We start from the raw sequence: 25,140 nt of genomic DNA, 5'->3' as shown, positions 1-25,140 counted from the left end.
GAGAGAGCAGTATAATGAAATCCCATATATCTCTCACCCCACCTAAAAAATTATAAACATATAGACAATCTAGTTTAATTTGTGACCCCTTCATTCCCCACTTCCAGCTCTCAGAACTAGTTTTAAACAATATCCAAACATCATATGACTCTCTTCATAAACATATCAACTATCAAGGTTATTCAACATAGGAAATATTGATGTATTTTATAGATGCAAATGCTATAATTTTTATAGCAATTTAATATTGGGTGTTACCTGTAAATATCTGTTTAAACTGATGGCTATCATTATTCATCATATCAGGTAATGGATTAACCAGACAGGTTCAGATTTAGTCAGCTAGTATTCCAAATTGTTCCTGGTGTTGTCAAAAGAGCAGGACTGTCCGAATGCTGTTAATAATAATAAAACAACAATCAGTATAATTTGCATGGAAAATTTCACCAAAATCCACAAATAATTTTTTTGTTTGTTTCAAGATTGGGTTTAATATTTCTGTATAGATACCTACTTCGCTAAGCCTAATTTCTTTTATCTTGTCACCCACTTCCATTCATGACATTGCTAATGTTTCATATGGTGTTAGTAACCTGGGGAAAAATTGGAGACCCTCACTTGACTCTGGCAACGTTCTTGTTGCCCACTGGTGTTATAGAGAAGTAGAGCACTCCACTACAGTGGAGACTGTAGTGTGATTTTTGTCTTGGGGTAATTGTTCTTGGCTCTCCTGTAGCTTAGAGGAAACTGGGCATCAAAAAAATTAGTGGTTGATGTGTTGGAATGCTGCTTTCAGAGAATTCAAAGATTTCTACTCCTTCAATATATGCAATCTTCTTCTGGACCTTACTGTTGGAGCTGTGAAATCCCTGGCGTCAGCAGGTTGCCAGCATACATACTGTTTTCACCCAGGACCTGGAGCTGCACCTTCCGATGGAAGGAGAACTTCTGTGGCCTTTCTGCACCATAAGTCAGGGTCACTGCACCTTAAGAGGCCAACTGGGTGCTATGTTCCCTCCACTACCTTGCTACTATGCAGTTAGTATGGCAGGAGGGTCTAACCTCAATTGTACTTCCTGTTCCTGTGTGGTATCAGCATACCTGGATGTATAGGCATCCCTGGGGAGGCCCATCCTCTGCCTTCTCTTTTGCCACCTTTCTAGCTGTGTGGGCAGTCAACTGGTTTTCTTGGTGAGCCAGGGGGAAGCCGGAGACCTCATTCAGATGGCCTACCCCTTGGCCTCCATTCTCCACTGATTATCAGGCCTACATGGTATAGTGTGGGAGTCTTGCCCAGGTATTGGTAAAGTAGTGCAACATTTTCCATTTGGCTGCTGCGTAGTAGTCCTTGTGGATATATGCCATGACTGAATAAAGAGTGCTGGAGGAGCTATGAATGCCAGTAAGGCTCTAAAGTGAAAGTGAAAGTTGCTCAGTCATGTCTGACTCTTTGCAACCCCATGGACTGCAGCCTGCCAGGCTCCTCTGTCCATGAATTCTCCAGGCCACAATACCAGAGTGGATAACTGTTCTCTTCTCCAGGGGATCTTACCAACCCAGGGATCAAACCCAGGTCTCCCACGTTGCAGGCAGATTCTTTACCATCTGAGTCACTAGAGGAGCCCAGTAAGGCCCTAAATCCTAATCCAACTCCTAATGTGATGAATACTACTTACAGGGTTATTGAGATGGTACAAGATATTGTGGGGCTTACACACTAAATTACTCTGTGTAGCTTAAAGAATAATGCTTATTTTTCCTCTTTTTTTTTTTTCTCTAGAAAATCTTCACTTTGCAATAGCTAGGAAGTAAAGCAACTTTATATCTGTATGGATTAGTTTCAGGTTAGCTCCTAACCACTGTTAGGATCCCAGAAAAAGACTGAGTGAAGTCAAGATATTAGGAAAAGTGTGGACAGGGAGAGACCCTGTAAAAAGGAAGAAAGGAGAGCCCAGAAAGTGCAGTGAGTGGGAAGGGACTCATGAGAAGGAACAGAATGCAGATAGTCATAAACCGAACTCAAGGATCCCTGGGAGTGGCTCAGACAGAGCCCACACATTCCACCCCTGTGCTTTTGTCATTCACTGGACTTCTTTCTTTTGCAGAAAGAGCTCTGCAACTTTAAAATAGAGGTCTAAAAGCAAGGGCTATGACAGATAGTTATGGTCATTGTCAGTGCCCACAGATAATTAGAAACATTTGGGGAAAAAACTACCTCTACCTAACTCTTAAAACACCACCATGTGTGCAATGTTACAGCTCCATTGTAGTAATGGTTTTCTGGCAGAATCTACTGCCTCCTGGAAGAGCAGAGGCCTTTGCCCACCTGTAGAACTTGTCTGACCTTGATGTCTCTCTCATTGGGCTTGTCATTACTCCTGATACAGAAGATGTCTTATGTGGCCAATTCAGTATAGCTCAGGGGTGTCCAGGTCTCTGCCTTTGATGTAGTTTGACGTATTTCTGGTAGTATTCTGGATTCAGATCTTTATCCATAGGTTCCTTCTGTGAGTGTTTTGCAGGACTGGACAGCTGTGTGTCCACCGTGAAGGCCTCAGGGTAGAGGTATATGCACTTTCACCCACTTGATATTGAATGACATGCTTGGTAACTGAACCGTAGGGAACTCGGCCATCCAGGTGCTCAAGCTGCTCTGTGATCTTGGGAATTTCTTGTTGCCTCATTTCAGTCAGATAAGCACAGCTTGTGTAGACTTTTTACTTTTCCTCCATCAGCTGAGTTTTTGGAGGGAACTCGAATCTCTCATAGTCTTGATCATACCACTGCTTGTGGATATAGGTCTCCCTATCATCCTCTGCCATCAGGGCATCAGAATCCACGCCCCCTCCAAGGCCTAGTTTTCTGACAGAACTTTCTAGACCTTTACTTTGCTGTGAATGTGTGAAAAGCTACATGTCCTCACATTTGCCTACTAGGAACAGCTCCAAGAGGTCTGATGTGATATCATCCAGGTACTGTCTGCATTGAATGCACTTCAGAGGGTGGGTCTTGGAGGACACCACTGTTTTAGTTTGAGCTGTTTTTTCTTTTTCTCAGTGGGTCTTTGGATGTAGTTTTCCATCTCTTCTCCTCTCTGCTGGCACTTTAATCTTGGACTTCCAGTTTCCAGAATTTTTCATCCTTATCTTTGTAATGAGAAACTTGTGATTTTTCTCTTTCAGGTTATTTTTCTTCATGTCTCTGGCAGCTAGAGTCTTTGGGCTGTCTTTTGTGTTTCTTTCCATCTTTCTCATCTCCTTTACCCATTTCAGCCTGAACTTCTGGTTCTGTGTGGCTCCTCCTTAGATTTCTGTTTAGGTATTGGTTCTTTGCTTGACTTCTAAATCTCTTCATCTCTTTGTTCTTCCATTTCCAAGTGTGTTTATGGGTTTTACTCTTTCTGGTTCTTCTGCAGCTAGTGGTCTAGCAACTGGTTCTCTGGATGTGACTTTATGTCTTTTTTCCTCTTGGTTCTTTTCTTCTTCATTGACAAAATTGTCCAATTTTGGTCTTTCAATTTCTTCCTCAGGTCTCCTTGTGAAATGAGATGTGATGGTGGTCTGCCTGCTAGTTTGCCTTATAATCCTGGGTGGGCCTAAACTTTGTTTCTCATCAGACTTGCTTTTTCTCAGTATACAAAGTTTAGAAACAAGTTTGTGGGACTCATTTTCCTCTGCTGTTCTCATTCTGCAGTCTTTACCACTTGTTTCCTAGACATCCATTCACTTCTCAACTGAAAGCCTGAGCTCTGTTCTCCAAGGACAGATCTTTATATAAAAAGGATCTGATTTTACCCAAGTAGCCCTCCACTGATAATTCTTCTTTATGTAATTTACATAGTCACATAACTGCTTCTTTATTTCTGTTTGCAGAAATTCATGGAAGAGATTCAGTTTCTTCTTCACACATTCTTTTTCTGTTAAGCTATCTGAAAGCACAGGGAGTCTGCTCTCAAACTGCAAAGCAAATTATCTTCACCTCACTCAGCAGGGATGATTTCCTTTCTTTTTATTGACATTCCTTTTGATATGTTGCAGTGAACACATTTGCAAATCAGGAAGTTCATACAGTAGAGATATTTTCTCAGGTTTCTTCCTCAGGAAATATCCTGGGTCTTCACACTGTGGACCTATTTTCTTCTTTTGCAACATTTATTCTCTGCTTCAGATTCCTGTCATTTAACTGTGTGGTTTCCCCCTGCCTCTTTTGTGATATATTTTCTTTTTGTTGCCTTTTTGCATTTTCTCTATTCAGTACTGTTCCTGGTGTTTTGTCCTTTGCTCCCAATGACCAATGTTGTGGTTATTTTAACCAAAATCATTGATCCTAGTCTTGCTCCCCAGTTACTAGGGATCCCATAATTGGGATACTTTTATAAATCAGTTCATAGGGTCTATGCCAGGAGAGCACAATATAGCTGAAATTGTACACTTGAATTACTTACAGGATACCATGACAAACCTAGAAAATGAGAAAGTTGGGACATCCTTGAAGTATGGGACATCTGCCCCCCACTGGTCACATTTTCATGGTTTTCATTTGAATCTGATAATGAAGGGCCCGGAGTGGGCCTTCTATGTCAATTGCAGACCACAGTGATTCCAGAGCCAGGGCAATAATGTACCAAAGGAACCTGACATTATAATCTAGAAACCACTCTCTCTCCAGAGTAGCCCCAACTGAGTTAAAAATTGTTTACAAAGGGGAAAATGTGTGTCAGTTTATACCATCACTCTATTTTGGAACAGTGTATGGAAATCAACTCTGAATATTCATTGGAAGGACTGATGCTGAAGCTGAAGATCCAATACTTTGGCCACCTGACATGAAGAGCTGACTCATTGGAAAAGACCTTGCTGCTGGGAAAGATTGAGGGCAGGAAGAGAAGTGGGCGACAGAGGATGAGATGGTTAGATGGCATCCCTGACTCAGTGGACATAACTTTGAGCAAAGAGAGAGTGAATTAGTGAAAGAGAGAGAAGATAGTGAGAGACAGTGAAGGACTGTCTGGGAGATAGTGAAAGACAAGGGAAGCCTAGTGTGGTGCAGTCCATGGAGTCGCAAATAATCAGACATGACTTAATATACTCCATGTATATTACGGAGATAGAGTACGAAGATTTCTTTTTTCCAAATGGCCACTATTTAATCTTTTAAGGGTTTTGAGTACTTCTGATAATGTGGAAGTGTCAGAAAAGAAAAACTGGTTAGTTTTCAACATCAAATGAAAATAGAATCATTGTAAAGATTTTTGAGACTGCTCACTCATCTGGTAATTTACCTTTTTCCTTGGTACATTAGGTTAAATGCCTCATTGACTTTGTCAAAAGGCAGGGTATGGGAGATCAATGCATCCAAATCCAATTTCTTATTCTTGTAGTCAGCAGCCAGCTTTGGAACAGAAGTGACACTTTTCCAACCTGTAATTGCCCCAAATGTCAAATAAACACATGGATCTTGACATGAAGGGATAGTTTAACCAGTGTTTGTCAAATGAACAAAATTTTTAGGTCAGATATGGGTTGTTTCAAATAGATTATCCTCCTGCCATCTTTAATTTTTTTTTTGTATTTTTAATCTATTAAACTTTTTCTTCAAGAGAAAAATTCAAGATTATTTTCTATTTCTAGATAAGAAATTATCTCAGTTTGATCCAAGTCTACCTTTTGTTCCTTATGTTGGTCTATTTTAATGTAAATTGAATTTCAATTTGCAAATTACATTGATCCTTCTATAAAAATCCTGTTTACTTTCAAGTAACCAATAGAATAAATAGCTTTCATGTAGTCTTCAGATATGTTCTAGGCACTCAATATTTTTAAAAAATAATTTTTCTTTCCTTTCAGTAACCTTCATTATGATAATTTGAGTACTACTGTGAAGAAAAAAGAAAATAAAAACTGACCACCAAAGCTTGTTCCAGTTAGAGTACGGCCCATTAATAGCTCCACTGCAGAAACATTCAATCCATTGTCATTAACATTTACTCCAATGATAGTGCATACTCCCCAGCCTACTGTTACACTATCCAGGGCTGCTCTCTGGAAGGTCAAACAAAAAAAGATTAGCTGAGTAGGTAGAAAAGTAGAACATGAACTGCAATGTGGGTGTGTTCAATGCTTCAGGGAAAATGTACACAACTCTGCATTATGACCTTATGGCCATAATATAGACTGAGACTTGCACTTACGCTCTGTTCCAGATAGCACACCCAATAAAATTCTGAGCATCCTCAAAAATGGCATTTAAACGAAGCAAAACATAGTTTACTCTGTTTAATACCACAGTTACGCTGGACCTATAGTGTATTTCATTGTATGTCAAGAAAAATACACATAGATCTATAGATGATATTGTAAACTCGAATCAACTAGTTTTTGACCATCTACAATGGAATGTGCAAAGATATTTGCAATTCCACAGGCTTAGGATCCAAATTAAGTCATGAAGAGAGAGTGAATAAGTAAATATGAGGCATATACTGTAAACTTAATAGATCTCAATGTAGGATAAATTAAAAGAAATGTTATTGAAAATAGAAGACAAAACAGTTAAACAGAAAATGACAGTGGCTGCTGCTCATTAAACATTTCATCTGCTTCCCTATAGTTTTTAGCTCTCCTGTGGTTACATACAGTCATATGACTAGTTCTGGGCTACCGGCCAGAGTAATGTGTTCCATTTCCTGGCCAAAATGGAAAAGCCAGTGGGCAACCTGCCAGCTATCCCTTCAGCTCTAACAACCAGGAGAACCTCGTGTTAAGATTGTAAAGCCATAAATTAGAACTTCCTTCATTGCCAAGTCACCACATGGAAAACAGGGACCCAGAGGATTTGCACTGATCTTTGCATGATAGAAGAAAAAATATTGTTATCTTAACCCACTGCAGGTTTGGAGTGAATATGAAATGCCAAGATTGAAAACATAAATAAGTTTAAGAAAAGTATAAACTTGTGGATGGCCATTCCACATAGAAGCCCTGTGGTATAGTCGAATATTTAAAAATCTTTTGAGACTGATGTCATAGATGAAAAGTATAAGATGCTTTTGAACTGTGGTGTTGAAGAAGACTCTTGAGAGTCCATTGGACTGCAAGGAGATCCAACCGGTCCATTCTCAAGATCAGCCCTGGATTTCTTTGGAAGGAATGATGCTAAAGCTGAAACTCCAGTACTTTGGCCACCTCATGCAAAGAGTTGACTCATTGGAAAAGACTCTGATGCTGGGAGGGATTGAGGGCAGGAGGAAAAAAGGGGACGACAGAGGATGAGATGGCTGGATGGCATCACCGACTCAATGGACATGAGTTTGAGTGAACTCCAGGAGTTGGTGATGGACAGGGAGGCCTGGCGTGCTGTGATTCACGGGGTCGCAAAGAGTTGGACACAACTGAGCAACTGAACTGAACCGAACCCCATATCCTTTGCAATGCATACTCAGTCACTTCAGTCATTTCTGACTCTCTGCGACCCCATGGACCATGGCCCGCCAGGCTCCTCTGTCCATGGGATTCTCCAGGCAAGAATACTGGAGTGGGTTGCCATTTCCTTCTCCAGTGATAAAGTATGAAGTGAGTGAAGTGAATAAAGTGAAGTCGCTCAGTCGTGTCCGACTCTTTGTTACCCCATGGATTGTAGCCTACCAGGCTCCTCCGTCCATGAGATTTTCCAGGCAAGAGTACTGGAGTGGGTTGCCATTTTCTTCTCCTTTGCCATAGTACGTAGTCAACTTGATTCTCACTTGTCAAGGTGACTTTTACTTCTACAGAAGTTCCACTAGAAATACTGTTCCTTTTCATCACTGATCACTATATGAAAGAGCAGTCTGAAGTATGGTATATTCTCTCCCTCTTCTCTCGCTGTCTCTGTCTGTCTTACTAGGGATGGAAAATGACCTAGAACTTTTAGAATATGTTTTGAAATCTTTATTTGAATATGTGTTTATTTATAGTTTTGAAAATTTCTAACATTTCTAAATAGCAACTCTTTTACTTTCTACACTTCTTGTATGGCAGAAGCATTTTTGTTTAATGCATATTGTACAGAAGAACCCACAAAGAGAGGAAAACCACACAGGCACTGCTTGTTACCTTAAGGGAGCTGCTTAGATTATTCCCATTTTGGGTTTGGCTGTGCCATGTGGCTTAGGGATCTTAGTTCGCTGGCCAGGCTTTGAACCTGTGCCCTCTGCAGTGACAGTGTGGAGTCTTAACCACTGGACTGCCAAGGAACCCTCCTCTTTATTTTTAAATTTAATGTCTTTCCTATTGCCCTTTTCTCCATTTCTGAGCTTTTCTCCAAGCAGGGAATTGACCTCCATAAATATGACTTAGTTAAATGGGTATTATATGCAAATAGAGGGTTTTATTTAGTAGCCTCTGATATCTTTTGATGATAATTATTTTTAATTTTCAAAATCTTATAAAATTGTCCATTACTGTAAATCTCTAATTGTTTTGTTGGGCTTCTTAGGCTGCTTTAGAGCATTAGAAATCATCAGAATCAAGTTCATACCCATTACTGGAATGTCTTCCACAACCTAGAAATTTAGCTTTCCTTTCCCTTGGTGGAAGGGTAGGCAGCTCATTTTTTGTGGTTAAATAAACCTATCTTTTTTCATTTGGATTCTCTAGTGTGATTCTGATCCATAATTTAAAATACATTTTTTGGTGTAATAAATAATAATGGAACCTGAAAGATTTAGATTAGTGGTTCTCAGCTTGAGAAACTTATAAAGAATATTAGTACCTTGGTCCCCAGTGCATGAGAATATCCTAGGTATGGGTCTATTCGTTGACACTGAAAAACAACTCCCCAGATACTTCTAAAGTATAGCCAGTTTTGAGAATCTCTGTACTAGAAAAATAAGGTTAAATGGGCTGAATTTCAGTGTTTGTGAAACATGTGAGCTGTGGGAAGTGGAGGAGTGGATGTGGCACATTGCAGTCCTCAGGTTCCAAGGACAATTTAAAAAGTAGGGCCTGAAGCTTTGGATGCAGGGGAGCAGTGCAGGACGAGGAGCCCTCCCTGCATGAATTTCAGTAATAGCATTTATTGAGTCCTTCCCAGGTGGTGCAGTGGTAAAGAATCTGTCTGCCAATGCAGAAGACAGGGGTCGGGAAGATCTTCTAGATGAGAAAGTTGCAACCCACTCCAGTATTCTTGCCTAGGAAATCACATGGACAGAGGAGCCTGGTGGGCTACAGTCTGTGGGGTCACAAAGAGTCAGACAGGACTGAGCAACTGAGCACATATGTGTATACGCTTGTTACCGGCCAGATCCTCTCTTAAGCAGTCGCCCCATTTGCAGTGAAACCATTCTGAGAGGCAAGACCCAGGAAGGGCAGCCTATTGCTCTCAGCAGCTCTTCCCAATTTCCATTCTCTCCTGGGGAAGACATGTCAGCTGAGAACTGAGGAGAAGAATCAGCAAAGCCTGCTCCTGGGAGACTGAAGTACAGAATTGCATTCTTTATAGCCTCCCAGTGCCCAGTTGTGTCCGCCTCTTTGCACCCCTGGTATTCAGATGGTAAAGAATCTGCCTGCAGTGTGGAGACCCAGGTTCAATCCCTGGGTTGGGAAGATCCCCTGGAGAAGGGAAAGGTGACCCACTCCAGTATTCTTGCCTGGGAAATTCCATGGGCAGAGGATCCTGGTGGGCTATAGTCCATGGGGTCACAAAGAGTCAAACACGACTGAGTGACTAAGATACACACACACTTTGCAATCCTGTTGACTGTAGCCCACCAGGCTCCTCTGTCCATGGAATTGCCAGGCAAGAATACTGGAGTGGGTTGCCATTTCCTTCTCCGGGGATTACACCCTCGCCTCTTGTGTCTCCTGCATTGGTAGGTGGGTTCTTTACCACTAGTGCCACCTGGAAAGCCTCTCCTTAGAGGAGAGTTTTAGGAGCCAGGCTGAGTGAAGGTGTAAATAAAAAGGAATAGTGTCATAACTATTAATACTTCACAGTTCTCACTAATGAAAGAAAAGTTCTCTCTAATTTCTCCATAGGCAGAAAATTTAGTTGATGATTTCTCTAGTCATCTTGTTAAAAAAAAAACAAAACTCTTCCTAATGGTGTCTTTGAGCAAATATGCATTAGGCGAGTATTTGCTGGAGACTGAGGCTGCGCACTCTGGAGGCTAACTAATCCCTGTGTTGCCTGTTGGCTCTTTATTCCATCTTTTGGAGCAGAACAGACAGGACTAGAGGTGTGGATCTGCAATCATGCAGTTTCTCAGGACCCTGCACTTAGAAGGGCCCTCCTTTCCTGTCCTGAGAGGAGAAGAAATCTGAATGAATCAAAATTGTAGTGTTTAGGAAAAAAGGATTTAGATTTAATTTTGCAGCTTGTTGATTTTTTTAATTGAAAATTTCACACATAATTTGGACCTAATTCTGCTACTGCTGCTAAATTGCTTCAGTCGTGTCCGACTCTGTGCGACCCCATAGACGGCAGCCCACCAGGCTCCCCCGTCCCTCGGATTCTCCAGGCAAGATTCTGCAGCCCGTTTATTTAGATCTGATGGACAGAATTGGCTTGTTTGCAGGTTGCTACCCTCTCCTGGCTGTACTTTAATGTGAGAGTGGATACCTTTGGCGAGGGACACCAGTCACCCTCGCTATTCCCTCTTCTAGGACTGCCTTATCTTTTTCCCTCACTTGTCATAGGCACAATTCTTTTATCAAGTTTTAATTTCTAAGTTTTCTCTTAATGTTTTTGCTGAATTTCATGTGAAAGAATAAACACATGTTAATAACACATTAATATTAAGTAGCAATTAGCAATATAACAAATAAAAATTAATTACATGTTATGTAACATATAATGGCATCTAATATATTAATAAGTATTGCTTATATAAACTTAACATATATACATAAATATTAATATTAAATATAAACATATTAATATATTTTCAATGTTAATTATGTCAATAAGCAATGTTTATTATATCCTATAATAAAAAATACATACCATGATTTTAGCTCCTCCTGCACACTCAAAGGCAAAGTCCACACCTCCATTGGTCATTTCAACGATGACCTCTTGAATGGGTTTGTCTAGGTCTTTAGGATTGAGGCAGTCAGTGGCTCCAAGGGCTTTGGCCTTTGTAAACTTCTCACTATTGATGTCAATAGCTATGATTCGGGAAGCTCCTGATGCTTTACAACCCATTACAGCAGAGAGACCAACACCTCCTAGGCCAAAGATGGCACAGGTAGAACCAGGTGTGACCTGCAGGCAAGAACATTATAAATTAACTTTTCAAGCAGCTGGTCCCATTTTTGAAAAAGGGACAGAGTGAAGTGGGAGCAAAAAAAGGGACAGAGTTGAGTTGGGGCAGGAACAGATATATAAAAGCCTGTCTGTTGTAAAGCTAAATGATATAGCTAAATGGAGGAAATTTGCCAATGTGAAAATGTATGAATCACTGGCTAAATTTGAAGAAACATTTGAAGGCTATTAGAATGAGAATTATCAGCTCATAATTCTACAAACCCAAGTAAAAATCATTCTCTTATCTTCCTTTTCCCTTTAGTGTTATGAGAACAAAAACTGAAGCCCAGACATTTTAAAGGGCTTATTGGTTTCTTTTTTAAATAGATCTTCTCTGGTGGCTCAGACGGTAAAGCGTCTGCCTACAATGCAGGAGACCTGGGTTCAATCCCTGGGTCAGGAATATCTCCTGGAGAAGGAAATGGCAACCTACTCCAGTACTCTTGCCTGGAAAATCCCATGGACGGAGGAGCCTGGTAGGCTACAGCCCATGGAGTCACAAAGAGTTGGACACGACTGAGCAACTTCACTTTAAATAGATCACAAGCCCCAGTGCTCATTGCAGCACTATTTACATATGGATATATGTATATGTATAACTGAATCATTTCGCTGTACACCTGAAACTAACACAACATTGTAAATCAACTATATTGCATTATAAAATAAAAAAATTAAATTTAAATAAGATATAGATAAAAAAAGTCACAAGTAATTTGACATCTGTATTTCTAATAGGTCTTTTTTGTTTTTTTGGTATTAATGTTGTGATTGGTTTTGAATGACCAATAATATGCCTCTAAATGTAAATTAACATGATCATCCCAAATCATCACTTCATTCAAATGGAACAAAGAAGGTATGTCTTTGCATGGTATTGAAGGATTTTTATTATCTTGGTCTGATACCTTTCAACTTCTTCTCCATAATCATCGCAGTATTACAACTACAGCCAAATGCTGCAGTTTTCTTTCCCCATGTTTTAGTTCATGCTGTTCCCTCAGCTTGATGTGCTTTTCACCTTATTTCCTTTAGTCAAAATATAACCTGTATGTCTAGACCTAACTTAAATCACACTCTACCCTCGAAATGTTTCTTGATTCTACAATTAGAAATTAGTACCCATCTTTTTGCTTTTTCTATATCATATAATTTAAAATTAGTTTTGAATGATTGTGTGTGCACGTGGACTAAAGTCTTTGAGGGCATATAATCTTTAATATTGATATCAAGGAGTCTTCTGTATGTTTTGTCTGTAGTAAATGTTTGTTATATTGAATTCAACAGAAACATGATATGTGAGATGACAAGGAAAGCTGCTGTAACTGGAATATGCTATTTTGTAGAGTGGTATAGTGGGAAAACTACTATACAGAGATATGATCAATTAATATTTTCCAGTGGTGATAAGAACCTGTTAGAATTAAAAGCATAAACACAAGAGAAAGAGAAAATGTGTCCAGGAAAAGTCCTTGATATATTCTAATTTGAAAACAAAACCGTTAAGGAAAGAGAGACTTTTTTACTTTAGTTTATGTGTCATACTCTGGAGAAGGCAATGGCACCCCACTCCAGTACTCTTGCCTGGAAAATCCCTGGATGGAGGAGCCTGGTAGGCTGCAGTCCATGGGGTCACTAAGAGTTGGACACGACTGAGTGACTTCACTTTCGCTTTTCACTTTCATGCATTGGAGAAGGAAATGGGAACCCACTCCAGTGTTCTTGCCTTGAGGATCCCAGGAATGGGGGAGCCTGGTGGGCTGCTGTCTATGGGGTCACACAGAGCCGGACACGACTGAAGCGACTTAGCAGCCACAGCAGCAGCAGCAGACATGCATACACTGGCGTTTGCCACTCAGGGAAAAAGAATATATATATTTTGCGAATATTCAGAACACTGTTCTATACATACTATGTAATCTTTACTATGATACTGTGGCATGAGTTTAGTATATTTCCAAATATATTTCTCCAGAGACTGTTATAAATTTCGCCAGTAAGTCTAACTGGAAGTAGACATGCATTTTTCTCATTGAAGCAATGTTGTACACAGTTGTTGTGCATAGCTTACAACAGTGCATAAACTGAATACACTGTACCAATTGTGTTATACAACGGGACACTTGTGTGTAAAAGTGTCTTTAATTGCAGTTCGGGGTGGGGGGGTGGTCATTATGAAGTATTGTTTGTTTTTTTGTTTGTGTTAGTCGCTTAGTCATGTCCGACTCTATACAACCCCATCGACTGTAGCCCACCAGGCTTCTCTATCCATGGGATTCTCCAGGCAAGAATACTGGAGTGGATTGCCATGCCCTTCTCCCAGAGATCTTCCCGAACCAGGGATTGAGGCTCAGTCTCCTGCATTGCAGGTGAACTCTTTACCAACTGAGCCACAAGCGAAGGTTATAAAGTATAACCCCACTTAAAAATAGAGCTTTAAATAGTGTGTGATTATCTACCTACAGACAACACTCTTAGGACATTTTTATACTTTCAAAGATCTGTATGAAATGTAATTAATTTGGCAATAAAGAATGCAAACAGATTGAAAAGAACAAGTTCTGGTGATGCTGGGGGAATGGTCCTTAATAATTAATCAGAGTTATTGCATCACTTTTCTTCTCAGAGGTAATTAAAAATTATTAAAGCTCTTGCCTTTTTCTAGATTACTGACAATTCACTTCTTTTTACTTGCTCCTATCAAATTTATTTCTCTTTTTTGAGTATGTCATGAGGTGGATTAGCTGTTCTTCAGCATCAGGAAGAACAGATTCTGAGAATTTAGGTAAGCTTTGACTAGATTTAAAAGAAAATTATGGCTGAATCTCAAGGGTTAATATCCCTGAAGAAAGACTCCAGTGGTAGAAGGTGATAGTCGACATGGAGTCCAGAAAAGGGCAGGGTGAAAAGGTGGCTGTGGTGGTGGTGGTGGTGGTGGTGAGTGTAGCAAAGAACAGTAATTCTTTCCTGTGTCTCCAGTGTTATCTAGAGGAAAATAGGCCTGGACTGCCAGGGTCACTCAGCTCTTAACTTCTCCCAACTAACAATGCCCTTCCTGTAGGAGCCTTCAGATTATAGTTTGACTTCCCATATAGTCTTAAATTTTTGCTAATGAATAAATGAATGAATCAATTTTTAGAAAGAGATAATATACTGAGAGCCAAGAATAGCATCCCTATCTGCTTGACTGATACAACGCTCAGCAAAAAGTTGTATCTTGATATTTTGGCTACTAGATCAGCCTTTTATTTTGGTTAGGCTGAGTTCATTTTCTTGACACTGAACAACTCTATGTAATCTTATAAAAAAGAACAGTTGGATTGCAAAGCTGAGGACCAAGCCTCACCAAGATGTTTTAGGGATTACATATGAACCCGGCTTTATTCATTCACTTGCTGAAAACTTTCCAAGCTCATACTATGTGCTAGGCACAAGGCTAGGCTCCAGAGCCATCACAATGAACAAGAGAGAATTCTTGTCCTTATGGAGCAAATCATCTAATAAGAAGGAGAAATAAGTGGGAAATATCTCCATAATGTGATAAGAAGGAAGAAAGGGATAAATACAGATACTTTAGGGGAAACTGTGAGGGATGCCCAATGCATGCCTGGGAGGATGGAGTAGGTTTCCAATGGGAAGTGACAAATAACTGGTGTCAGACAGAAGAAGTGGGGGAGCTTTCCAGGCAGTGTTGGTGGGAGCCAGGTGTGAAAAGTCTAGAGGCCACATTTAGAACCCAGAGCCTGCGGGTCAGGCCCAGGGGAACAGAGAGTCATGAAAGGAAATAGAAAGGATGACTAGCATATTGAAGGAAAAGGGGACTACTTAAAGGGGAATGAAATCTCCAGATTTTGTTGTTTAGGAAGACCACTCTGGTTGCATTTTGCAGTTTAGAGTTAAGGGATAAAGATTGATGTCAAGGAGGTTCAAATAAGGAGGTCACCAGTATTCTTGCCTGGGAAATCGCATGGACAGAGGAGCCTTGTGGGCTACAATCCATGGGGTTGCAAAAAGTTGGACACAACTTAGCAACTGAGCATGCAAAATCCTTCAGAAGTGGTAGAGTGGGGTTTGAACCTACATGTGCCTGACCCTGGCAGCTCTGTGCTTTCTCTCAGCCTCCTGAAGCTCAGAATGAGGCCCTTGAAATAGGCAGAGAGTGAGCGCTAGTGGACGGATGGAGAGAAGGAGAAAGGGTAACTAAGGAGAGGACGACAAGAAAGATGGATAGTGTGCTCAGATCTGCCCGTGGGGGTGCGCTTGGAGGCAAGGGTGTGGGTTCACCTATCCGGGGTGCTGCATGGGGACAGTGAGGGCAGCCTGGGGATGAGCTTCTCAGGTGGCACCAGAGGGAGGAGGAAGTGGGAGTGGATGGAAGGGGAGCCTTTGCTTGCAGGCAGGCAGTACAAATTAAAAAAAAAAGAAAGAAAAAAAAGAAGGTTGTTTGAAGCATCCAAGTGATAGTGACATCTCTCTAGTCTGTCAGTTGAAGAACTTTGCAAAAAGCTGCTAAATTCTAACATGGAATTTCAGGGACGCATCTTGCCACCATCAGAGCTGCCATCTGAGACCCTCTCTTGAAGCCACAAAGGGGTAAAGTGAGACATAGAGATGAATTACTACATTTGAGAGAGAGGAAATGGCAACCCACTCCAGTATTCTTGTCTGGAGAATCCCATGGACAGAGGAGCCTGGCTACAGTTCACAGGGTTGGACACGACTGAGCGACTTCACTTTCTTTCACTTTCGCTTTCTAATCTGCCGCATCAGGGAGAAACTTGGTGGCTATATGGAGGTAGTTTCTGTTGTCTCTTGACCGGATCTGCTGTCCCAGGACAAGGGACATATTTAGGGGACATGTTTAAGCAGACTGTACTTAAATCAGGGATAGTCAATAATCTCACATAGTAGTAAAGGAAAGGAAATGAACGTGAACTGGGTGCCAGCTATATGCTGGCCTCTGGGCCAGATGCCTTGCATATGTAATATGATTTAATTATCCCCACAACTATTTGTGGTAGATATTATAGTAGAGAGAGGAGTGGAGAGGGTCAATATCTTGCCTAGAGTCACCAAGGTAATAAATGACAGGGCCAGTTTTTGAAGATAAATCTGGCTGCTTTATCATGCTGCCTCCCAGTGACATCTATCTTACACAGCCTGGTGATTAACCATTTTACCTTGGCGTTGTTGATGACAGCTCCATAGCCAGTTGAAAATCCACATCCAAGCAGACAAACTCTCTCTAAATTGGCATCGTCCTCTAGTTTGGCAAGGTTGACATCTGAGACCACAGTGTATTGACTGAAGGTACTGGTCCCCATGAAATGGTAAATTGGTTTTCCTTTGCAAGTAAACCTGCTAGTTCCATCTTCCATTAATTTTTGATCACTCAAAGGGTTTTTAAAATTCCTAGGGAAAAAAAGATACAAAAAAGGGAAAGTTGATGGACAACTGATAACTTTCCTGAAAAAAAGTACCTACCTGCTCCCTGATGCAAGCACCTACCCTCCCCACTTTGGGCTATTTTCAAGTAAATCTCAGACATCACTATTTCATCTGTAAATATTTCAGTATGTGTCTCTAAAAGATTCTTTTAATTCTACAGATTTCATTTGTCTGGTGTGTCTCTTATTTCTTCTGATTTATAGGTTCTCACCCTACCTCTTGTTTGTTCCCCTGCAGTTTTTTTGTTGAATAAATAGTTATTTGTTCTACAGAATTTTCTTGAATCTAGATTTTTCTGATTATGTTCCTGTAATCTGGTTTAACATATCTCTCCATTGCTGTATTTCCCCTAAACTAGTATTTTTGATTTAAATGCTTGATCTGATTCAAATTTTATGTTTTTGTAGGAATATCGCTAAAATAGTATAGTGCATTTTCACCTGGAGGTATAGCTTATGAGATAGCTTATCTCTTTGTGATGCTGGAAAGAACTGATGGTCATTGTCAAAATCTGTTATTTCATTAGAGGTTTGCAAAAGGGTCTATTCATTTTTTGAATATCTGCAACAACCCTGTGAAGTAGGTATTATTATTGTCTCCTTTTTATAGATGAGTAACTTGAGGCACAGTATGGGCAGAAGAGCCTGGAGGGCTATGGTCCATTGAGTCGCAAAGAGTCCAACATGGCTGTAGCCACTGAGCACGCATGCATGCATAGATATGAGTAGTAAAATTTTAGCTTCTGAAATAACTAGTTTCAGTTAGCATTAAAGATAAATATTTCGTTTCTATGGTCTAAGTAAAAAATAAGGCAGTTAGGATTTTTGACCCCAGATCCAGACTGCCTAGGTTCAAAATCTAGCTCCAATCCGTGTGGCCTTGGAATAAATTACTGTGACACATTGCGTTTCTCTCTCATCCTCTGGAGAAGTGAGAGGGTAACAGGCAGGTAAGGAACTGAAAATCAGTCTGGGATGCCATCAGGTATACCCCTGATGCATCTCCACCCCGCCTCGGTGGTAGAACCGGGAGGTATGAGTACGGTGCCTGAGTCAGTAAGGGACAGACTAAGTCAGACCAGGGAAGGAAAGCTTCGGTGGAAAGTCTGTCTACACCCCCATCTACAGCAGGGAGGGACGCCTCCGGTAGAAAGATGGCACTGGTCACTTTTTCCTCTCTTACAGATGGGAGCTAACAATTCCAGCCTCACTCCTTTGAACTGTATCCTGAAAAACTGGGATAGATTTGATCCTTAGAGCTTAAAGATGGTATGCCTGATCTTCCTATGTGATACTGCATGGCCACGGTATCCATTGGAGGAAGGCAAACGGTGGCCAGTTGGAGGGTCTCTTAATTATAATACTATTTTACAATTAGGCCAGTTCTGTAGAAAACAAGGGAAATGGGTAGAAGTAGCATATGTGTTGACCTTTTTCTCTGCAAGACATGCCAGACTTATGTCCTAAGGGTATAGATTTGGCTATGAAACCTTCAGCTCCCTTCTGTCCTCCTACTTTGCCCCCATACCCGGGGCTCCAAACTGAAAGTCAGGCCCCCCTTCCCGCCCAAAAGGGTTGCTTCATTAAAAATCCAAACTGAGATTCAAACTGCCCAAGTAGCGGTCCAAACAACCCCTGTCTCATTATGACCTCAGACTACGCTAGTTTCAAAGAAACTCAAACAGTTGAAGTAAGAGAAGCTCAGACAGCTGTAAGGCGAGTGCAGAGAAAAAGAGAGTGAGCTGGGCAGTCAGGCAAGAAAAAGGAAATTTATTAGAGGGAAAAGAGAGGGTGACTGGCTCTTATGGAGAACCAGGGTTCTCCCTTTCTGACGGAGTCCTTCTTATACCCCACCAATGAAAAATTCTGTGAAGGGATGGTCACATAGCCAGAGGTCTGGAATTGGGTGGTCTTGCAGCTTTGAGAAGATAAATGCCAGTGAGATAACAGGATGCCATTTGGGCAATTTGGTCAGTCTCACAGATCACTGTGATTTTATTTTTCGTTTGCAAGGTCGACATAATGAGCCATCTTATCAATGAGACCCCATGTTGGCCCTATCATTTCAGCCTTTTTGATTTAGGATAAGGGCCAAAGGTCAATCTTCTGTAACTACTTCCTGCAGGACAGGGGCATCATTGGGGTAAGATAAGACATTGTGGGGGTAAGATAAGAAAAGGCTGGAATGTGGGTCAAGGGGATTTGTGTGGGGTCAAAGTGTTTGATAATCTGAGTGAGTTAGAAGTAGCTGATGGATAGTTCAGTTGGTGAAGGCTTGTAAGCAGTCTTGCCACTGTAAGAGTTACCCTGGTCTCCATAGAGGTAATGAGAGTCGGGCTCTGGGGCCCTGGGCACCTTCAGTCTTCAGTGGCAAGTCTGTGGAAGCTGGGCAGAGCTGGGTCAGAGGACTCCTGCTTGGAACCAGGATGGGAATGTCCGGATCCTTGGAGGTGTATTTGGGCAGTTGATCTTCCAATATCTCATTATGCCACAGCTGGGACATGGACCTGGAGGGGGCCTTGGCTTTAGGCATGAGCAGGTCCAGTGGCCTTCTTTGCTGCATGTGAAGCAGGGTCCAGGTGGCTTCCTTTCTTTGTTGGTTGATGGCGGCTTGGAGCCACGTAGGGCGAGGGCTAAAAGGTGGCATTTGGCCTGATCTCTTCGGGCCTTCTCTAGCTTTGCCTATTCTTCCTGGTTATTGAAAAATTTTAAAGGCTAAATTTAAAAGGTCTCATTGAGGGGTTTGAGGGCCTTCTGCCTTTTGGGTATCTGAGGACAACTGGGAGATAAAATGGATATTAAGGACAATGGTGCCCTCTGCTGAAAGTGAAAGTGAAGTCACTCAGTCGTGTACGACTCTACGACCCGTGGACTGTAGCTCACCAAGCTCCTCCGTCCATGGGATTCTCCAGGCAAGAATACTGGAGTGGGTTGTCATTTCCTTCTCCAGGGGATCTTCCTGACCCAGGGATTGAACCCAGGTCTCCCACATTGCAGGCAGACGCTTTAACCTCTGCACCACCAGGGAAGCCCTCAAATGCAAGAATCCAAGTACTAACATCAAAGATTTCAAGGGAGGAAAGGAATCCAGGTTGAAAGAAGAAGGGGGAGGAGGCGGGAGAGGGGGGGCGAAAGGGGTGGCCTTACAGACATCTCCTGCCACCTACACATGCCCAGGCATTATGGGACTTTTTCCTGGGCCTCCAGAGAAGGGAAGCCTGGAACTCAGCCCTACCAGAAATCAGACCAGACCAGAACCAGAATTCGAGTTCTCTGCCAAGAGGAGGTGATCAGTCTCCAATCCTCAGCTCAGGCTGAGGGCCCTTTGACCAGATTCCTGCATCCAGGACCAGGGGACTAGAAAAACAGGGAAGGATAGGAAGGGTTAAGGAGAGGAAAGAGAGAGGGAAGGGGAGAGAGGTCAATAAAGTCTCTTGTTCCTTACTGGTCAGGGCACTCTGGCCAGTTGTCCATATCAGGAGGAGACCAGGGACAAAAGGGTCCCCGTTGCAGCTGCTGTGTCTGGTCCATTGGCAGGCAAGCTGGCCCCTGAGTACCCTGAGTGGTCAGGGTGTCAGTCTCAGCGAAGAAGAATCTCACCAGAGTTGTCATTTGTTGCAGGAAGGTGGACCCCTTCCAGGACCCAAAACTGAGCTCTTGTCTAACACTCAGAAATGAATTGTCCAAGGAGACACATGTGCTGACAAAGCAAGAGATTTTATTGAGAAAGGGCACCTGGTGGAGAGCAGTAGGATAAGGAAACCCAGGAGAACCACTTGGCCGTGTGGTTCCCAATGTTGGGTTTTACCATCTGAACCACCAGGGAAGCCCTCTGCTGAACTGAGATCTAATTTTGTATATTTTTGTAGTGCTTCTGTTAACCTGGCTAGAAATTTGCTGGGTTTTCGTCTAGCCCTTGAGTTATTTCCCGGAGCTTATCAAAGTTGATGGCTTTATGCCCTGCCTTTTGAAGGCCCACAGTGAGACAAGCAACCATGTGATTATGGGCTGCTAGTCCAGGTCTCCCTGCCTGATAATCCCAGTTGGGATCTTCTCAGAGGACAGCTGTTGCCCCTACAGGCTTAGTGTCTGTCCTGTGTATCTCATCAGCATGTGCCTGAGAGGCTTGCCATACTCATTCTTTCTCTTCTGGGAGAAGAGCGGAGGAAAGGATGATGTAAATATCATGCCAGGTTAAGTCATAAGGCTGGGTAAGACACTTGAATTCTTTTAGATGATATCCAGGTATGAGGAGAAGGAGCCAAGATGCTTTCAATCTGAGACAGATCGTGAGGGAGAATGGAACATGAACCCTAACAATGCCTTCTGCTCCAGCTACTTCCCTTGAAGGGAGGAGTGGAGCAGGGGAAGGAGCGGGGTCCTGCAGTGAAGTTTCCTGTTTTAAAGTTGTTCAGGACTGCCTGTGGGGGAGGGGATCTAGGGAGGTCTGGGTAAAGCAGTAGGACCCTCAGGGTAGAGGGTGGGGCTGAGATTTCAGAGCTTATTACAGCCAAAGGCTGGGGAAGGGAGTTGGGAGCTGCCTTCAGAAAGATTGGGCTTCCCTGGTGGCTCAGAGGTTAAAGTGTCTGCCTCCAATGTGGGAGACCTGGGTTCGATCCCTGGCTTGGGAAGACCCCCTGGAGAAGGAAATGACAACCTACTCCAGTATTCTTGCCTGGAAAATCCCATGGACGGAGGAGCCTGGTGGGCTACAGTCCACAGGGTCACAAAGAGGGTGCCCACTACAGTCCACGGGGTCGCAAAGAGTTGGACACGACTGAGTGACTTCACCTTCACCTTCAGAAAGATGGAGGGAGGAGGGGATGTAAGGTGAAGGCTGTGGAACTGGATCTAGAGCAGCTGCAAGGGGATTGGGAGTGATAGGGGGTAGGCTGTGTTCAGAAGGGTCGAAGGAAGAAGAAGAAAAGTCTGAACACGAATTGGGAGACATTTTATTCAGAGGATGTGGCCCAGAGTAGGCTAAGAGTATTTGAGAAGTAGAAAAGGATTCACAGAGAGAGGGCTGAGAGCGGAGAGTGAAGAAAGCCTGAACATAAGGGATTTCTAACCACTTGCCATTGCGGCAGCAGATGTTTATCAAGGTCCCATAGAGTATTATAATTGAAAGTGAAAGCGAAGTCGCTCAGTCGTGTCCGACTTTTTGCGACCCCATGGACTGCAGCCTACGAGGCTCCTCCATCCATGGATTTTCCGGGCAAGAGTCCTGGAGTGGGTTGCCATTTCTTTCTCCAGGGGATCTTCCCAACCCAGGGATCAAACCCAGGTCTCCCGCACTGCAGGCAGATGCTTTACCGTTTGAGCCACCAAGGCAACTCTCAATTATAATTGAGAGTTCTGTTTTCTGGCCATTGTGGTCCACTGGAGAAGGGAATGGCAAACCACTTCAGTATTCTTGCCTTGAGAACCCCATGAACAGTATGAAAAGGCAAAATGATAGGATACTGAAAGAGGAATTCCAAAGGTCAGTAGGTGCCCAATATGCTACTGGAGGTCAGTGGAGAAATAACTCCAGAAAGAATGAAGGGATGGAGCCAAAGCAAAAACAATACCCAGCTCTGGATGTGACTGATGATAGAAGCAAGGTGCGATGCTGTAAAGAGCAATATTGCATAGGAACCTGGAATGTCAGGTCCATGAATCAAGGCAAATTGGAAGTGGTCAAACAGGAGATGGCAAGAGTGAACATCGACATTCTAGGAATCGGTGAACTAAAATGGACTGGAATGGGTGAATTTAACTCAGATGACCATTACATTTACTACTGCGGGCAGGAATCCCTCAGAAGAAATGGAGTAGCCATCATGGTCAACAGAAGAGACCAAAATGCAGTATGTGGATGCAATCTCAAAAACGACAGAATGATCTCTGTTTGTTTCCAAGGCAAACCATTCAATATCACGGTAATCCAAGTCTATGCCTCAACCAGTAACGCTGAAGAAGCTGAAGGTGAACGGTTCTATGAAGACCTACAAGACCTTTTAGAAATAACACCCCAAAAAGATGTCCTTTTCATTATAGGGGACTGGAATGCAAAAGTAGGAAGTCAAGAAACACTTGGAGTAACAGGCAAATTTGGCCTTGGAATATGGAATGAAGCAGGGCAAAGACTAGTAGAGTTTTGCCAAGAAAACGCACTGGTCATAGCAAACACCCTCTTCCAACAACACAAGAGAAGACTCTACACATGGACATCACCAGATGGTCAACACCGAAATCAGACTGATTATATTCTCTGCAGCCAAAGATGGAGAAGCTCTATACAGTCAACAAAAACAAGACCGGGAGCTGACTGTGGCTCAGATCATGAACTCCTTATTGCCAAATTCAGACTTAAATTGAAGAAAGTAGAGAAAACCGCTAGACCATTCAGGTATGACCTAAATCAAATCCCTTATGATTATACAGTGGAAGTGAGAAATAGATTTAAGGGCCTAGATCTGATAGATAGAGTGCCTGATGAACTATGGCATGAGGTTCGTGACATTGTACAGGAGACAGGGATCAAGACCATCCCCATGGAAAAGAAATGCAAAAAAGTGAAATGGCTGTCTGGGGAGGCCTTACAAATAGCTGTGAAAAGAAGAGAGGCAAAAAGCCAAGGAGAAAAGGAAAGATATAAGCATCTGAATGCAGAGTTCCAAAGAATAGCAAGAAGAGAAAAGAAAGCCTTCCTAAGCGATCAATGCAAAGAAATAGAGGAAAACAACAGAATGGGAAAGACTAGGTATCTCATCAAGAAAATTAGAGATACCAAGGGAACATTTCATGCAAAGATGGGCTCGATAAAGGACAGAAATGGTATGGACCTAACAGAAGCAGAAGATATTAAGAAGAGGTGGCAAGAATACACAGAAGAACTGTGCAAAAAAGATCTTCATGACCCAGATAATCACGATGGTGTGATCACTCATCTAGAGCCCTGACATCCTGGAATGTGAAGTCAAGTGGGCCTTAGGAAGCATCACTACGAACAAAGCTAGTGGAGGTGATGGAATTCCAGTTGAGCTGTTTCAAATCCTGAAAGATGATGCTATGAAAGTGCTGCACTCCATATGCCAGCAAATTTGGAAAACTCAGCAGTGACCACAGGACTGGAAAAGGTCAGTTTTCATTCCCATCCCAAAGATGGGCAATGCCAAAGAATGCTCAAACTACCGCACAGTTGCACTCATCTCACATGCTAGTAAAGTAATGCTCAGAATTCTCCAAGCCAGTCTTCAGCAATATATAAACCACGAACTTCCTGATGTTCAAGCTGGTTTTAGAAAAGGCAGAGGAACCAGAGATCAAATTGCCAACATCAGCTGGATCATGGAAAAAGCAAGAGAGTTCCAGGAAAACATCTATTTCTGCTCTATTGCCTATGCCAAAGCCTTTGACTGTGTGGATACCAATAAACTGTGTAAAATTCTGAGAGATGGGAATACCAGACCACCTAAGCTGCCTCTTGAGAAATATGTATGCAGGCCAGGAAGCAACAGTTAGAACTGGACATGGAACAACAGACTGGTTCCAAATACGAAAAGGAGTATGTCAAAGCTGTATATTGTCACCTGCTTATTTTAACTTCTATGCAGAGTACATCATGAGAAACGCTGGACTGGAAGAAACACCAGCTGGAATCAAGATTGCCGGGAGGAATATCAATAACCTCAGATATGCAGATGACATCACCCTTATGGCAGAAAGTGAAGAGGAACTAAAAAGCCTCTTGATGAAAGTGAAAGAGGAGAGTGAAAAAGTTGGCTGAAAGCTCAACATTCAGAAAACGAAGATCATGGCATCTGATCCCATCACTCCATGGAAATAGATGGGGAAACAGTGGAAACAGTGTCAGACTTTATTTTTGGGGGCTCCAAACTCACTGCAGATGGTGATTGCAGCCATGAAATTAAAAGACGCTTACTCCTTGGAAGAAAGGTTATGACCAACCTAGATAGCATATTCAAAAGCAGAGATATTACTTTTCTGACTAAGGTCCATCTAGTCAAGGCTATGGTTTTTCCTGTGGTCATGTATGGATGTGAGAGTTGGACTGCGAAGAAGGTTGAGTGCTGAAGAATTGATGCTTTAGAACTGTGGTGTTGGAGAAGACTCTTGAGAGTCCCTTGGACTGCAAGGAGATCCAACCAGTCCATTCTGAAGGAAATCAACCCTGGGATTTCTTTGGAAAGAATGATGCTAAAGCTGAAGCTCGAGTACTTTGGCCACCTCATGCGAAGAGCTGACTCATTATAAGAGACTCTGATGCTGGGAGGGATTGGGGGCAGGAGGAGAAGTGGACGACCAAGGATGAGATGCTGGATGGCATCACTGACTCGATGGACGCGAGTCAGAGTGAACTCTGGGAGTTGGTGATGGACAGGGAGGCCTGGCGTGCTGCGATTTA

The 25,140-nt window shown here is 42.4% G+C and overlaps 1 protein-coding gene across 1 annotated transcript in view; it reads right to left on the bottom strand.

The window, feature by feature from the left end:
* Positions 1-370: 370 nt before the first annotated feature.
* The window catches only part of LOC128049869 (all-trans-retinol dehydrogenase [NAD(+)] ADH4-like), a 39,604-nt gene continuing 14,834 nt past the window's right edge, over positions 371-25,140 (bottom strand). The window contains exons 5-9 of the mRNA XM_052642190.1: positions 16,464-16,695; positions 10,981-11,241; positions 5,906-6,041; positions 5,282-5,420; positions 371-395 (exon numbers count right to left, since the gene is read on the bottom strand). Coding sequence (XP_052498150.1) covers positions 371-395; positions 5,282-5,420; positions 5,906-6,041; positions 10,981-11,241; positions 16,464-16,695 — 793 coding nt within the window. The remainder of the gene's footprint in view (positions 396-5,281; positions 5,421-5,905; positions 6,042-10,980; positions 11,242-16,463; positions 16,696-25,140) is intronic.

This window comes from Budorcas taxicolor, chromosome 6 (genome assembly GCF_023091745.1).
Source record: "Budorcas taxicolor isolate Tak-1 chromosome 6, Takin1.1, whole genome shotgun sequence".
NCBI lineage: Eukaryota > Metazoa > Chordata > Mammalia > Artiodactyla > Bovidae > Budorcas > Budorcas taxicolor.
This window is presented reverse-complemented; position numbering and strand designations above follow the sequence as displayed.